The sequence below is a fragment of the Aquarana catesbeiana genome, linkage group LG03 (genome assembly GCF_042186555.1).
Source record: "Aquarana catesbeiana isolate 2022-GZ linkage group LG03, ASM4218655v1, whole genome shotgun sequence".
NCBI classification, from domain to species: Eukaryota; Metazoa; Chordata; class Amphibia; order Anura; family Ranidae; genus Aquarana; species Aquarana catesbeiana.
Genome location: NC_133326.1, coordinates 313501728 through 313515827, shown reverse-complemented (window position 1 = coordinate 313515827; position 14100 = coordinate 313501728). Strand labels below are relative to the sequence as shown.

Here is a 14100-nt window from a genome sequence, read left to right as displayed (position 1 = left end):
CTTTTTTGACCTTGAGGTTTCTTAAAGGCAGGTGGTTGAGGCCGTCAATACTTCTTGGGAGAAGAGGCGCCTGGCCCAGGAGCATTAGGAATTTTAAAGGAGGGCTGCTTATTCCTTCTCTTAACAGGAAGCAAGGAGCTCTTTCCGCCTGAGATTTTTTTGGATATACTTATCCAGATCCTCTCCAAACAAACGTTCCCCATGAAAGGGAAAAGCCGCGAGCAGCCTTTTACATGGCATCTCGGCTGACCAGTTCTTTAACCATAAGACTCTGCACATATGCACTGAGAGTAGCGCAAAGCGAGACATCTGCTGGATTGAGTCCTTTAATGTGTCTACTGCAAAACATAATGCGCAAGGAAGTTCTGACAATTCATCAGAATATTCCTCCTGAACCGGCAGGTTCCTGACCAGTCTTTTAAAATGGTCCTTCATGGTTTGGCAGATCCCAATAGCCGCAACAGCCGGTTGTACTGCTGACCCAGCCACCGCAAAGGAGGCTTTTAGTAAGGATTCCACCTTCTTATCCGCTGGCTCTTTAAACCCTTGGGCATTATCCACTGGACAGGTTAAGCTTTTATTTACCGAAGAAATAGCAGCATCCACTAAAGGCGTATCCCACTTTTTTTTTAATTTTTCCTCCATAGGGTACAAAAATGAAAACCTCTTTGGAGGTAAGTATATTCTGTCCGGTTGGTCCCAGTCAGCGTAAATCAGCTGCTCCAATAATGGATGCACAGGAAACGCCCGGGAACCTTGCTGAGGTCGCAAGGATCCCAAAGTAGAACAGGAAAGTTCTGGCCCTTGTACAGGGGGTAACTTAAATCCTGCTCTCACCATTTCAGCTAAAGACTGGATAAACAATTTTTGGGATTGCGAAGCCGACAATGGTTCTTCAGAACCTGAGTCCCCCTCTGAGGACTCTTCGGCCTCCGCTTCTTTATCCCCAAGGCCACCTCCTCAAAATCCTCTGCCCATTCTGGATCCAAATCACAAGGACCCAATTAGCTAAGGGAGTCCTGGTGCTCAAGTGACTCAGCACTGGGACCAGGCTCGGGAGAGGGAGATTTATGCCGTTTCTTCCCTCCCTGTGTTACTGAGGCAATCATATTTTGCCTTCAAGGCCAGCAAGGGCTGACGTTAAGTCATCCTTAGTAACATAAGCTGATGCAGGGATATTGGTGGTGGCCACAACGCCTGACAAATGCAGTGGCTCAGCCAGGCCAAATGCCGCAGGTCTTTCGGGGGGAGATAGGTGCTGCAGTAGCCTGAGGTTGATCTCCTGTTTTTGAAGGAGTCATTTTAACCCCTGGACTAGCCCTGTTCCCCATGCCTCGTTTTCTGGAAGACATTGCTTACAGGGATTTAGAGGAAAAACAATACTCTCTCTGTGCTATAAGGCTGAAAAACAGCTTATAGTAATCACCACGGCCTTAACTTTCTATGTGTTGCAAATGCCCGACTCATGTAGCCTCTGTGTTCCACCGTATACAAGTCTAATCTGACAAACAGCCTTAACACACGCAGGCACTGACTTCCCTCTATATGCGCGCGTCGTCACATGACGCACGCACGCCCGGGAATCTTACTGTGCACGCTGGGAACACGCGGCGCCATACCTTCACGCTGCGAAGCACGTGGTGACCGCCACTCGCGTACGCAATAGCGCACACAGATGGATACAGGCGCACGGGCACGCAGCGCACTCCTGACGCATGCGCGTGCCCCAGTGCGGGAGACAGCCGTCTTAGTGTGTCTATATGGGACTAACAGTGGAACATAAGGTATGAACATTTGGCAACAACATGTCATGTCAATACAGTAATATTACTTTTAGGCCTCCAGAGGGAGCACTCACCGATCCTCGCTGCAGGGCCTGTACAGGCCCAATCTTCCCCCATCACCGCGGGTAGCGCCACTGAGGACCTTCATGGACCGGGTCCCCTTTTTATTTGTTTGGGTCCACACCCTTGGACCTGTAAGGCACCCTTTAGGTTTCCTTGGGCAAATGAAAGACCAGGAATACCATATAACAAGGGTCCAGTGCCATAAAGGACATATTACAGGCAAAACCTTGTTCTTGAACCAAGGCTCGGGTATCATCCACTTTAGCATAATATGCCATCCGAATGAATCCGATTATAATATCCTCACTGGGACATTATTGAAGAAATTTGAAGAGCTTCCATAGCCGTGACCATCACCTTCAAGACACTGACACAAAACTAAAGGTACTTCCTGTATGGGAGGGGTTATATGGGAGGAACCTTCTTACTATTGGTTGCCAGTGTCCAATCACCTAAAGGTAGCATATAACCCAGATAGTCATTACTATGGTGCTCTGTGTCCCGTGATGTACGATAAAGAAAAAATAAATACTCTGTCGCTCCATGCCACACATCTGAATACTAACACATGCAGTTTTGAGGGCTAATAAATGTGATATGTTTTTTTTTAATACTCTACTTTATTTCAAAAAGATATATATTTTACAATATCTATATGTATTCCAAAAGTTTCACCAAACTTCTATTTTTCATACATACCTCTAACAGCCTTCTATACACTCTCACTACTACCATATCCCAATTTAATTTATTCCTTTGGCTGCTGCCAGTCACCCATTTATCCACTTATCTTTCATTCCTATCCACAGTTGCGTGTGCATTATTCTATACGTCCCATATCTTATGATATTTTTGTATCCCTCCTCTATGCTCATACATTATTTTCTCGTATCACTTGATTAACGGTTTTCATCCATTGGATTACCGAAGGTGGTTCCGCCTTTATCCACCTTACCGCTATTTGCTTCCGTGCCAAAAATAATGTTTCCTGCAGTAACATTTTAATATATCTAGGCCATATCTCATCTTCCAATAGTCTCAACAGGCATACCTCCACATTACATGGGATCGATTTGCTCACCACATTCGACAGCTTTTCTATTTCCTGGTTCCAATATCTTAAAGTGTGGTCGCAGTTCCACATTAAATGTAGGAAATCTGCTCCCTCTTGATGACATCGCAGGCAGTTCAATGTAGATCTACACCCCATTCCAAATAGTCTACTTGGGCTAAGATATATCTGATGCGTCATATATAATTGAATTAATCTATTATTAGCCGCTGGTGAGACTGTCAGATGTATAGAGCATATCTCCTCCCACTTCTCATCTGTCATATTCGGAATAATCATCTGCCATTTATCTCTTACTCTCATTTGGCTACTGCCTATTTTAGCCTGGATTAGATGTGCATATAATATAGATATTTGTCCCTTAGGGCCCTGTGATCTATGTACCCCTATAAGGGGAAATCTAGATATCTTAGGGTTCTGGTTACCTAGTTGTGACTGTAGCACATGACGAAGCTGTAAGTATTTATAAAAAAATTTATATGAGATATCATGCTGTTTACACAGATATTCAAAAGAGCGTAATGTTCTATTGTTATATAACTGTGTCAATGTGCCTATTCTCTTCCGTTTCCAGAACTCGCAGTCCATGAATATCTTTAACTGCTCCAAGTTTGGGTTATTCCAGATTGGAATCTCCAAAGGAGTATCAGTATATCCCACCACTTTTTTGTTTCTCTCCATACTGATCGTGCCACAGTTAATACGGGGATTTTTACCCTTGATAATCTTGCTGTCTGTGCCTCTAGTCCCACTAATGCCACACACACGATCGGAAATTCGGCCAGCAAAAGACCGATGAGAGCTTCTGGTCGGAAAATGCGACCGCGTGTATGCTCCATCGGACTTTTGCTGGCCGAATTCCAGCCAGCAAAAGATTGTGAGCATGTTCTCAATTTTTCGGACGGAAAAAGTTCAGATTGGAAATTCCGATCGTCTGTAGCACTTCTGACACGCAAAATTCCTACGCATGCTCGGAAACAATTCGACGCATGCTCGGAAGCATTGAACTTCATTTTCTCTGCTCGTCATAGTGTTGTACGTCAATAATAATTCTTGTCCCCCCATTTACAGATAACTCGAAACTGATGAGCTGTAAATTCACCTACTGATAATTTTGGGTTTTTTTTAGCCTTTTCGTGGAGGCATGCAGTTTTGAGGGCTACGCATGCTCGGAAACAATTCAATGCTTCAGAGCATGCGTCGAACTGTTTTGTTTTGAGGGCTACGCATGCTCGGAAACAATTCGACGCATGCTCGGAAGCACTGAACTTCATTTTCTCAGCTCGTCATAGTGTTGTACGTCAATAATTCTTGTTCCCTCATTTTCTTGGCTCGTCGTAGTGTTGTACGTCACCACGTTCTTGACGGTCGAAAGTTCAGCAAACTTTTGTGTGACCGTGTGTATGCAAGCCAAGCTTGAGCGGAATTCCGTCGGAAAAACCATCCAAGATTTTTCTGACGGAAAATCCACTCGTGTATACACGGCATAACAGTTCATCTACCTCTAAGATCTTAAGCAAGTACTTCTCCACTCCCTCTCCCTGCTCCTGAGCTATCCACTTCTGCAGGAGCTTTAATTGGCCCGCTAAATATTATAGGTATATATCTGGCAATGTTGTTAGTTTTAATTTACATCTTCCATTAGCCCATATGAATTTTATAAACTGGGAGTTCAGTTTGCTAAATATTACTTTAGGTATTGTTGCTGGTGAATGTGAGAACACATATAAGCATTTAAGCAATTTTAGACCATATCCCCAATTTATGTTTAATGTGCTCTGTTAGAGGATATACATTAGCTTTCCATGCCTCTTTCGCTTGTGAAGTAATATAAATTCCCAAATACTTAAAGGACTGTACTATTTTTAATGGGGACTCTACCCCCCGTCTCCCATCTGTATTTCCTGTCTTAATGGCATCAATGCAGATTTCTGCCAATTTATCTTCAGGCCAGAGAACTCTCCAAATGTCTCTATTATTTTCGTGACTTCATTAAATGTACTCTGAGCATCCAACATATATAATATGTCGTCTGCATACAATCCAATACACTGTTTTTTCCCCTAGAGTAATTCCCTTGTATTTCTTTGACTGCCTGAAACTTAACGCTAAAGCTTCTATCGCTATTGCAAACAGTTGTGGAGATAGGGGACATCCTTGTCTAGTCCCTCTATACAGCTTTACAGGAGGTGATAGCATACCATTCACCAGCAAATTTGACCATGGCTGTTTATATAATATACCCACCCATTTTATAAATCTTTCTCCAAATCCAAATCTTTTCATTGTCACTCTTAGAAACGGCCACTCTATAGAGTCAAATGCTCTAACCGTATCCAAGGATGCCAATGCAGAAATATTTGGAATATGCTCTTTTAACTGTGCTACTATTTGAGTTCTTCTTATATTAATGTTGATTTCCCTGGAATAAATCCTGTTTGATCATTATGGATAATAGAGGTAATAACCATATTTAACCTTTTGCAAGAATTTTGGCTAGGATCTTATAATCTATATTTAATAGCGAGATTGGTCTATAAGCGGCACACTCACTCAGATCTTTATCCAGGTTCGGTATTAATACTACTATAGCCTCGTACATAGAGATTGGTTATACTCCACACACAAAGGCCTCTGTACATACTATGGATAAAACTGGTACTATAATATCTATATATCCCTAATGTACCGTAAACACGGTCGGACATTGATCGGACATTCTGACAACAAAATCCTAGGATTTTTTCCGACGGATGTTGGCTCAAACTTGTCTTGCATACACACGGTCACACAAAGTTGTCGGAAAATCCGATAGTTCTGAACGCGGTGACGTAAAACACGTACGTCGGGACTATAAACGGGGCAGTAGCCAATAGCTTTCATCTCTTTATTTATTCTGAGCATGCATGGCACTTTGTGCGTCGGATTTGTGTACACACGATCGGAAATTCCGACAACGTATTTTGTTGTCGGAAAATTTTATAGCCTGCTCTCAAACTTTGTGTGTCGGAAAATCCGATGGAAAATGTGTGATGGAGCCTACACACGGTCGGAATTTCTGACAACAAGGTCCTATCACACATTTTCCGTCGGAAAATCCGACCGTGTGTACGGGGCATAAGGGTATATCATCTGGACCAGGCGATTTACCGGTTGCCATCTGTGAGATAGCCTCTCTCACTTCCTCCTCAGCAATCTCTTCTTCCAACATTAAGATCTGCTCTTCCATAAATTCAGGAAAGTCCAAATCATTGAGATATTTCTCAATATATTCCTCTGCACACATCAAGGTTGATGTATACATTGTAACGTAGTATTCATAAAATCTTTTTATTATTTCCTCTACCATATAAACTCCACTCCACTACTACTTTTTATTTTTGAGATTATTGAGGAAGGAGTCTGCTGTTTCATTTGAAGTGCTAATTACTTACTTGACTGTTCTCCCTGTTCAAAATACTACTGTTTTTGAAAAAAAGCTTACGTTTAGCAATAGCCATAAGCAAGGTTTTCCCATTTTTGCTGCTTAGAATTTGAATAGTTAATTATAAATTGTGCTTCTGCTCGGGCACATGCCCACTCTTGTTGCCTATTATTCTGTTTTATATATGAGATCGTGGATTTCAGGGCTCCCCTTAAGCATGCCTTAAAGGTGTCCCATAAATTCCCATCCATCTGTGTCTCTCTATGGGCCTCAAGGAACACCTCCAGTTGTTCTGGTATACGACCATTAGGTCCTAACTGCAACAACTAGTAATGGTGCACCCTCCATCCTAAACATTTTCCCATAGGGCTTAATAACAGCTTACATACCATAGGTGAATGGTCCGATGCTTAACCAATATTAAATCAATCTTGGACATACTTCCCTTCCCTGGTGTCAAGCATGTATAAGCCTTTAGTTTGAGGATTCTTAATTCTCCATATATCTACCCCTCCAACCTCCTCAACAAACTTCCCAAATTTACTCTTTCCACCCACTTGATCCCTAGGGAGCTTTCCATGTTTGTCCATAACTGGATTCATTATTATATTAAAATCCCCCATGCATATAACATATGCCTCTGGATATTGTGCCATAAATATCACTGCTTCTTTTAATATCTTCATATTAGCCAGAGGTGAATTATACAGTCCTATAATCACAAATGGTAATGCATACAGTCTAGCATATACAAATATTTATCTCCCCTCTGGGTCTCTTTTTACCTGCATACATTCCCAGGATACCATCTGGTGTACCATTAAGGTAACTCCCCTCGAATAAGTTGTATGGTACTCATGGTCTAACCACCGAACCCATGTTTTTTTAACTGATGGGAATGCTCTTTTATCATATGTGTTTCCTGTAAGCATATTTTTATGGCCTGGGTCTTATGTATAACATCAAATACTTGAGTCAGTTTCACTGCTGTCCCTAGGCCTCTTACATTCCATGTCAATACTGCACACTGCTCAGCCATATCGGGCCTTTCCTATGTTTAATCTAATCTTTAACCCTCTCGCCAATAAGTGCCCCTTATTCCTCCTACCTCTAGGGACTAGTTTTTCTTGGTGATACTCAGCAGCATATTATTATTTGGTATATTATCATCTTTTAATTGCATACACTTCATTCTTACCATCCATCCTACCTCACTCATACACCAACAATTTAAAATTATTATCGGGGCATTGTCACCATACAGCACTCTTGTATGGAAGCAATACATAGTGTTCTCAGCCTATCTGGCTCTGAGAGACCCATAAACTATTCCTCAGCTAACTTTGCATATCTTTCAATATCTTTCAATATACTTCTCTTCTATCTCAAGGGTAGGGAGAGGCACACCAAAAATAAAAATAACTATAATAACTATAATTATAATTTATAATATCCTATACCATGTTATATAATTTAGGGGTTTGGGCAAGTCTATATCCATATACTCCCAATGTGTTTATCTACTTCCCATGTGATACCCTTATAAATGCATATTCCATGCTCGCTGTGTATAACTCATATGTTATCAAATCTTATGCATATCCAAAGCCACAAAGAAAAAAAAAACAAAAAACACTTCGGTGTAGTCACCTTAAAATGCATATGCGTGTGTAGTCACCTAAAAAAAAAAAAATAACAAAAAAACACTTTTGTGTAGTCGAAAAAAAAAAAAAAAAGGATTAAAAAACACCCACTTTCATGTAGTCACCTTAAAATGCATATGCATGTGTAGTCACCTAAAAAAAAAAGAGAAAATAATTATAAATAAATAAATAAAACACTTCTGTGTAGTCACCTTAAAATGCATATGCATGTGTAGTCACCTTAAAAAAAAAGAATGGATGTTTCAACCCTACCCCTCAATGTGCATTTCTTCGAAACACCAGAATCTTTTATCAATTGCACCATTTAGCCCAAAAAATAAAAAAATAGAAAAATAACAACCGATCCAACAATCACCCATCCACCAAATTACATCCACCAAATTGCATTAATCACTATTCAAAGTTCAACTCTATATTATGTCATAATTATCATGATATATCATTATATATGATAATTAATCGTTGTGTTCCAACCTTCATGTGCATGTGTTATACCCCCCCCCCCAAAAAAAAAAAAAAAAAAAGGATAAACACATCTCCCCCCCACCATCTATCAAATCTTAGTCACTTCTCATCTATACAGTTCATACTTATCGATCCATTTATTTGGTACTTATCCTCAACCACTCTTGGGCTTGCTCTGGGGTGTTGAAAAAAAAAGTCTTTCCATCATCCACCACTCTTAATCGAGCGGAATGCACCATTGAGTAGTCAATTTCTTTTTCCTGGAGTTTTGGCTTAATTTCATTAAATGTTGCACGTCGCTTCTGTAGCTCCAATGAAAAGTCTGGGCGTATAGATACTTTGTTACTCTCAAACTGTATGTGTTTCCCTTTTGTCTTGCCTTCCCCAATACCAGATCTAAACCCTTACAATTTAGCAGTCTTGCTAATAATGGTCTTGCTGGTGCACCTGGTTTGGTGATCTCGCTGGAACTCTATGAGCTCTCTCCACTTCAAATGCCATAGAAAACTCTGCATCCGGAAAGATCGTTTTTATCCATCTCTCCACAAATTGTCCCACATTCAGGCCTTCCACTTTCTCTGGCATACCCACAATTCTTATATTATTTATTTGCATGCGATTTTCCAAATCGTCCATTTTTTGTTGCCACAGTACCATCTGTTTTTCCGTTTCTGCTGCTTTTTTTACTACTGCGGGGAGTTCATCCAGTTGATACTCTTTTCTCCACTTCAGTCACTCTCCCCCACATATTCTGCAATTCAGTCCTATATCCTCCTTTAGTTCCTCGATTTTCCTTGTTAACATGCCACTGCTCGACTGTATAGAAGCTAGTAGTTGAGCGTTCATCTGATCCAGCGTGAGCTTTTTTTCCATTTTGTCAGCCGGGGGAGGGGGGGGAGTACTTGCTTTTAATGTTTCAGCTGCCAGCAGCCCGCCATTCCATGTTTGTGGAGGGCTGCGTTCACTCTGCTGATTATCGGTCCTTGCGTACTCCTGCAGCAGATCTGCCGCTGTTTGTCTGTTCATATCAGCCACCTAATGCCACCTCACACCTTCAGCCTTAGGATGATGCAGTTTTAGGTCTCTCAGAGCTGCGATCCCTTCACAGGATAATGCTGGATGCTAAAGGCTGGACACTCCATCCATGTCAGCAGAGGACAACGGAAGCCACGCCCCAGGAAATGAACAAATGTGATATATGTTTACTTGACACACCCTCATCTTTCAGTTTGTACAAAAAATTGGGATTAAATTGTGTTTGTGTTCAACATATAAAATTGCAACTACTATCTTTTTATTCTACAGGGCCTCTGCTTTCAGAAAATATATAATCTGTGGGGGTTTTGAAAAATTTTCTAGCCAAAAATTCAGATTTTTCTCATGTGTGTAAAATGAAAAGAAAATTGATCCACGGGGAAATTGGTTAAGAAAACTGTGTACAGTGAGAAAAAATAGCAAACATATACAAAAAAATTATCGGTATGTAATCACAAAAAAAATTTGTGATTACATACCCTTTACATTTATAGCCATTAATAGCAAAGAGATCATGTGACTTATGAGAGTACTTGGTAAAGGGACTGAATAAATTGTACCCTTTTCTCTTATTCCAGATTGTCACAGTTGGTGGTGCTAAAATTATTGCTGGTGACATAGCAGCTGTAAATGGAGTAGTGCACGTTGTTGACAAGGTAAGGGTAGCTGCAGCAGTACAATTATAAACTGCCTAGTGGCATTGTAGAACTGTTACTGATTACTAATGGACCACTGAGCAATTGACTGACAACTTTTCTATTTAATTGTTAACATTTATAACCATAACTATATTCCATTTAGAAATAGGAAATTGAAATGATCAGTGTAGCTTAAGAACTGACCTGTATTAATCTAATTTGCTGATACAGTATACCCATCAGCATAAGGCTAATGTTTAAGTAGAAGAAGTCTAAAATACATTTCCTGGAACACAGTACAAAGAATCCTGGGGTTCCCAGGGCTGTAGTTGTCAAAATTGTATACCTCCTTTATGGGCAAAATGCTATTTGTAAAGTAAAATGTCTTTTAAGAATTCAAAATATTAAGAGCTGTGTATGGCACATGTTTCAGATCACCTTAGCCATATTATATGTATGGGTGAGCCCAGACACAGCATAGCTTCTTCTAATTTTCTAAATTAAGTTGAACTCCAGACAACACTTTTTTCTAGTTTTGGTTAGCATGGAGAATAGCTAGTAAATTTGTCAGGTTTTTCTTTCTTTCATTTTCCAGTTGTTGAACATTATCAGCAGGACAGAATGTAATAAGGAATTCAAGATTTTTCATCTGCCACATGGATACAAGTGCAGTAGGGATAGTGATTCCAATGGCAATGTTCAAAGATTGAATTCCCCTCACTTTGGACAGATTTCTTCTCATTTTGCATTATTTCTCTACGACTGAAAGTGAGGGAAAATCTCCCAGAGAAGGAAAAAGACAGCAATACCTTTTCACTCTATCCAAAGCTATAAAACATTTTGACTGGAGTTCTGCTCAAAACAGCTAAATATCTCAGGTATATGCATACTGATTATGTTCATTATATTTGGTCAGAATGTTAGAAACATGAATAGGTATTTCTGCATTTTGCAGGTGTTGACCCCAGAACCACTCCTTGTTGATGTAATGCCGGACCTTATGACAAGACTTGATCAGATGCCGGATTATTCAATCTTCCGTGGATACATCATTGTAAGACATAAGTAGTAAACTCATTGGACCCCCATGTATAAATCTGGAAATGCATAAAGATATTATCATTTCACCCCAATAGGGAATCAGTCATGAAGGTGACCTGACTAGTCATGAAACCTTGATGACTAAGCCCCTGTTAGGGAGAAACATAATGAAGGAGTAGGAGAGGGTCTGGAAGTGAGTGATGTGCCACAGTCTGGCTTTGTGAGTTTGCACTACTTGCAATAAAGCTGGTTGGATATCAAAAGCAAATAGCAGGAAATTGGAGAATAAATGATAATTTGGTACAAAACACACATTATATGTGTATGGTGGAGGGAGAAATTCAAAACTATTTTGCAATGGATGAGCTCCCAGAGAATTCCCCATGGGTAGTGGGGGAGGAACAAAAATGTGTAGTCCAAGGCACACTGATTAAATTAGGGTCCAGGAAAAAGGAGAGGCACCAGGAGATCACAACGCTGTTGGACCAAATTCGGACCTTGTAGAGGTGTCACAAACGCTCCTCGGCAGTTAAAATGGCAGTTGACCTAAAGAATCTGCGGGATTCCCTGAACTGTATTTTACTTGTTAAAGCAAAAGGGATGCTTATGTACTGACCATTAGCTAGGGCTCTGTGAGGGTTTAGACACAGGACTTACATTTCCACTGTGACATCCATACAAGGCCGTAAGCCTCCTGGAGGTGGTCTGTCTGATCCCACTTGATGTATATCTGTAATTGCTGAAAATCACCAGACCTTGGGCGTGTCATCAGCAAGACATCTGGTGGACAGAACACTCCCCGCCTGACATCAAGCGATGTCACTAACTGAGTCCTCCTTAGAAAGCAACAGAATAAGTTCGGTCACTGGTCTCAAGAATACTTTAGCCTCATTCTGTTGAAAGATCTTGACCTCGACCTTACAGACACGATTATCCTTGCTTGGCAGTACTTTGGTGATCAAACCTAAAGGCCACATATTCCTTAGTGTCTGGCAATCTTTCATGAGCACAACATCACCAGGTTTAAGATTAGGCTTTTCAGTGTGCCACTTTCTCCTTACTTGTAGAGTAGATATATATTGTTCCTTCCACCGGTTCCAGAAGGTATTGGCAAGGGTTTGTACTTGTCTCCATTGACGTTTGTAAAGATCCTTCTCACAAAACTCTCCAGCTGGAGTACCGGCAATACTAATCTTTTGCGTGAGTAACATGGCAGGTGTGAGAACCACTGGATCCTCAGAGTCACTTGAAATGGAGGTCAAAGGTCTGGTGTTAATGATAGCTGTAACCTCTGCCATAAATGTTACTAAACATTCGTGAGTAAGCCTTGAAGTTTCTACTTGTAGGAAGATAGAATTAAGAACTCTGCGGGCTATGCCTATCATCCTCTCCCAAACACCTCCCATGTGAGAAGAGTGAGGTGGGTTGAAGATCCACGTGCAGTTTTGCTTTTCCAGCCTGGGTATGGTGTGTTTGAGAAGTGGTGCAAGTTCTGCTTTCCCCATTACAAACCCTATGTGGCATTGTCCTTTAGTGTCTATGGTTTTCAGATAAGCTACAGCAGCAATTGCTTTAACAGAAGCATCTGAAAACACACAAAGTCTTTGCATCTGAACATCTGCAGATGACAGAGGAGCATATGGTCGTGGAATTTTAAGGTTGGATAGAGCTGTTAGTGAGTCCTTCCACTCTAGCCATAGGTTCTTCTTGTCAGTGGGGAGAGGGTGGTCCCAATCTAGCGACTCACAGGTTAAGTCTCTCAGTAGTGCTTTACCCTGGATGGTGACAGATGCTGCAAAGCCTAATGGATCATACAGGCTATTTATGGTAAACAGGACACCTCTACGGGTAAAGGGTTTTTCTTCTGTGTTTACTTGGAAAGTTAACGTATCAGATCTTAAGTCCCAAAGCAAACCAAGACTGCGTTGCATGGGAAGTGAGTCTGTACCTAGATCTAAGTCCTTTAACTCGTTAGAATGATCTTGGACAGGAAAGGCTTCTAAGACTTCTCTACTGTTGGAAGCAATCTTTTGGAGTCTTAAGTTGGAACACGCAAGCATTGCCTGAGTTCTTTTGAGGAGACTGATTGCGGCTTCATTTGTGGGTAGTGATTTCAAGCAATCATCTAAATAGAAATCCTTGTCCACAAACTGTCTGACATCTGACCCATACTCTGACTCTCCCACTCTAGCAGAATGTCTGAGGCCATATATAGTAACTGCAGGGGAAGGACTGTTGCCAAATATGTGCACCCTCATGCGGTATTCTGTGATGTCTCCAGAGGGGTTGTTGTCCCTGAACCAGAGAAACCTCAGAAAGTTACTGTGTTCTTCTTTAACAAGAAAGCAATAGAACATTTGCTGTATGTCTGCCATAAATGCGACTGAATCCTTGCGAAAGCAAAGAAGTACTCCTAATAATCTGTTGTTAAGGTCAGGGCCAGAGAGGAGGACATCATTTAGAGAGACACCCTCATGTTTGGTGCTGGAATTGAACACCACTCTAATCTGCCCTGGCTTTTTAGGGTGATAGACTTTGAGGTTTGGGCTATCTCAGCATGACCATTCTGGAATATTTTCTCCATGAAGGAAAAGAAATGTTTTTTCATCTCTGGTTTCCTTTGAAGATTGTGTCTTAGGGAAGTGAGACGTTTATATGCTAGTTCTCTATTGTTAGGCAAACATCATCTTTGTGGTCTAAAGGGAAGAGGTGCAACCCAGCTATTAGTCCCGTCTTTCTCCATACTCCTTTCCATAACTTCTAAGAAGAGCCTATCCTCAATGGACATTGCTACCTGGTTATCTTCCTTTGTTCTCCTGAACACTGTGCTTCCTAAGTTGCTTTGGTCATTGTCATAGGTATTGCTGTCACAGAGGGGACTTAGAAAGGGAAGAGGTACAGGGTTGTTGTGTGG

The 14100-nt window shown here is 41.0% G+C and overlaps 1 protein-coding gene across 1 annotated transcript in view; it reads left to right on the top strand.

Moving 5' to 3' along the window:
• STAB2 (stabilin 2) overlaps nt 1-14100 on the top strand; it is a 263642-nt gene that overhangs the window by 130849 nt on the left and 118693 nt on the right. Inside the window, exons 31-32 of the mRNA XM_073620305.1 lie at nt 10086-10163; nt 11101-11199. Coding sequence (XP_073476406.1) covers nt 10086-10163; nt 11101-11199 — 177 coding nt within the window. The remainder of the gene's footprint in view (nt 1-10085; nt 10164-11100; nt 11200-14100) is intronic.